The sequence below is a fragment of the Saprolegnia parasitica genome (assembly GCF_000151545.1).
Source record: "Saprolegnia parasitica CBS 223.65 unplaced genomic scaffold supercont2.941, whole genome shotgun sequence".
Classification (NCBI taxonomy): domain Eukaryota; phylum Oomycota; class Saprolegniomycetes; order Saprolegniales; family Saprolegniaceae; genus Saprolegnia; species Saprolegnia parasitica.
Window position 1 is genome coordinate 1 of NW_012157335.1, and position 2215 is coordinate 2215.

General features: G+C 56.3%; 2 protein-coding genes across 2 annotated transcripts; both read left to right on the forward strand.

Moving 5' to 3' along the window:
• Nucleotides 1-57: 57 nt before the first annotated feature.
• On the forward strand, nt 58-576 carry SPRG_18049 (hypothetical protein; the record flags this gene model as incomplete). Its single annotated transcript, XM_012357476.1, has 1 exon — nt 58-576. A coding segment is annotated over one exon (519 nt), but the record flags the coding sequence as incomplete, so codon positions are not given.
• A 584-nt stretch (nt 577-1160) lies between these two features.
• On the forward strand, nt 1161-1967 carry SPRG_18050 (hypothetical protein). Its single transcript, XM_012357477.1, has one exon. The coding sequence runs from the start codon at nt 1197-1199 to the stop codon at nt 1806-1808; it is 612 nt and encodes a 203-aa protein (XP_012212867.1). The 5' UTR covers nt 1161-1196; the 3' UTR covers nt 1809-1967.
• Nucleotides 1968-2215: the final 248 nt, after the last annotated feature.

The following is a 2215-nucleotide window of genomic DNA, read 5'->3' on the forward strand; positions in this document are numbered from 1 at the left end:
GTCTCGGCCATCGTCTTCGACTGGACCAACGTGCTCTGCCCCACGACGTGGCTTCAGGGCATCACGCTCGCGGCCGCGAAGGACGGACCCGAGTTCCACCTCGTCGCCGCCTCCTTGCGCCAGCTCGACACCGACATCCTTGCGCTTCTCACCCACGCAAGTCGCCTCGGCGCTGTCTACATCACCTCCATTCACACACAGGCGTACCTCGAGCAGCTCTGTCGAGCAGTTTTGCCGCGGACAGGCCAGCTCCTCTTCCATCCGTGCTCTAGCGTCCAGCTTGTGTGCGCGTCATCAACGCCATCGCCAACGTGGTACGCGCAGGTTCTCCAGGCGATCTACGCGCGCACAGCGAGCCATGACGGCATCGACCAGCCCATCTCGGTGCTTGCCGTGGGCCACGACCACACATGGCACTGGAGCCTCGCTCAAGTTAGCCACCACGTCGTGCCAAAGCGCCTCGTCCTCACAACGCTGGAGCCGAACTTGCCCGACTGCATCGAGAAGCTCAAGCAGCTCGAATCGATCCTAGACGACGTCGCCTTCCATCGCGGCCCGCTGCACCTCGTCATGTAGTATCCCCCTTTCCATAAAGGACCCCTTTCCTTTTGTTATGATCCTTTTACCATGTACAGCAGCAGTGAGCAGGTGGACTCTTGCAAACATCGACACTAGAGTTGGTTGGTTAGAGCAGCTGCGGGCCACACGGCGGCGGGTAGAGCGGAAGCTCCAGCGATAAACCGCCACTGTGCTTGGGGCATAAATTAGGCTTCAGCTGCACAGCATCCCAAATGATTTGATATCTTGTCGGGAGTGCACCTTGCATTGGATACAAGCAGCAGCCCTACTACGTGTAATTGGATGGGACTTTCTGTCCACGCGCATCAGTGCCGAGGTCCCGCGAGAGAGCTCTTTTTGATCTCGTACTTAAGATACGATGATCCTACCCTGTACCGGCATTCTCGCGGGAGCGCTCGCCCTGCCTGGGGTTCCTGGGCCGACCTTCATCGATGAACCTTGCGTGGGGCAATCTGAGCGGCGAGTGATGGTCGTTTCGACCAGCAGTCCTCTTTGTCCATACTTTAATCTAGTCTATAATCATGTGTTTAAAACACTAGGAGCAAACATTCCGAACTTGGATCGGCGAACGTGGAGGCGCACTTTTCATTTGCTCGTGTTCGTACCGCACTACCATTATGGCTTCTGTCGCCCGCCGCACTGCGTATACCGCACAACCGCCGACGTCGTCGACGGCGCCGACCGTATTTATTGTCTCGTGGAACGACTTTTTGTGCCCGACGACGTTTCTGAGCAAGCGCAAGAGCAACCAACACGTGACCAAGACGGCATTCGCAAACTTGGATGCGAGCATCGAGCGCATTCTGCTGCATGCCAAGCAGTTCGGCACGGTCTTTGTACTCTGCGAAGACAAGGCGGCGACGATTGAAGCGCTTTGCCACAAGTGGCTACCTCGCACCGCGCGCCTCTTCTCTGCCCCCGAGCTGCACAGCCAGATCCACTTGATTTGCGCCGCGACTGCCATCACGCCTACGTGGCACGCACAGATCGTCTACTCGATCTGCTCGCCGCGACTCCACGCTGGCAACATCGTCTTGGCCGTGTGTGGGAGCGCCCGCTTGCGCGCGAGCTGCCTCGAAGTCGCCAAGTACGTACCCGTCGTGCCCAAGATTTTCGCAGCCACCGAGGCGGCGCCGTCCGTAAACCAAGCAACCAACCTCTCGCGCATCGTGGCCGACAACCTCTCCAAGGCCATGCAGCATCCCGGTCCTCTCGACGCAACTATTTAAGAAGAAGAAAATTCCTACCGGCCATCCCGTCGTAGCCGATTGAGATTTATATACCATGATGCACACTATTGTATTTACCACGCATGTCGAATTTGGTGTTTTAACTCACGGATTTTATCTGGCATTAAAGTTTTATTCACATGAAAGACTCCACCTGCCAAAATTGACGTATTACTGAGCTTCGACATTGAAAGCCAAGTTTTTTAACGTTCAGGAGTGTGTTCCCTAGCAGCAAGAGATGCTGGCCATCGTCGAGAAACGCATCCGGAGTACTCTGTGGTCGCAACCTTGGATGGACAATCCGCAGCTTGATTGGTCGTGTTCCCACGCGCACACTGCACGTACTGCGAGTCGTCGCGGCTGCGAAGTAGCTGGCTCGAACGATTCAAGACAAAGACCTCAATCTA

Coding starts and splice junctions, on each gene's coding strand:
- SPRG_18050 (XM_012357477.1), top strand. CDS start 1,197: ATGGCTTCTGTCGCCCGCCGCACTGCGTATACCGCACAACCGCCGACG.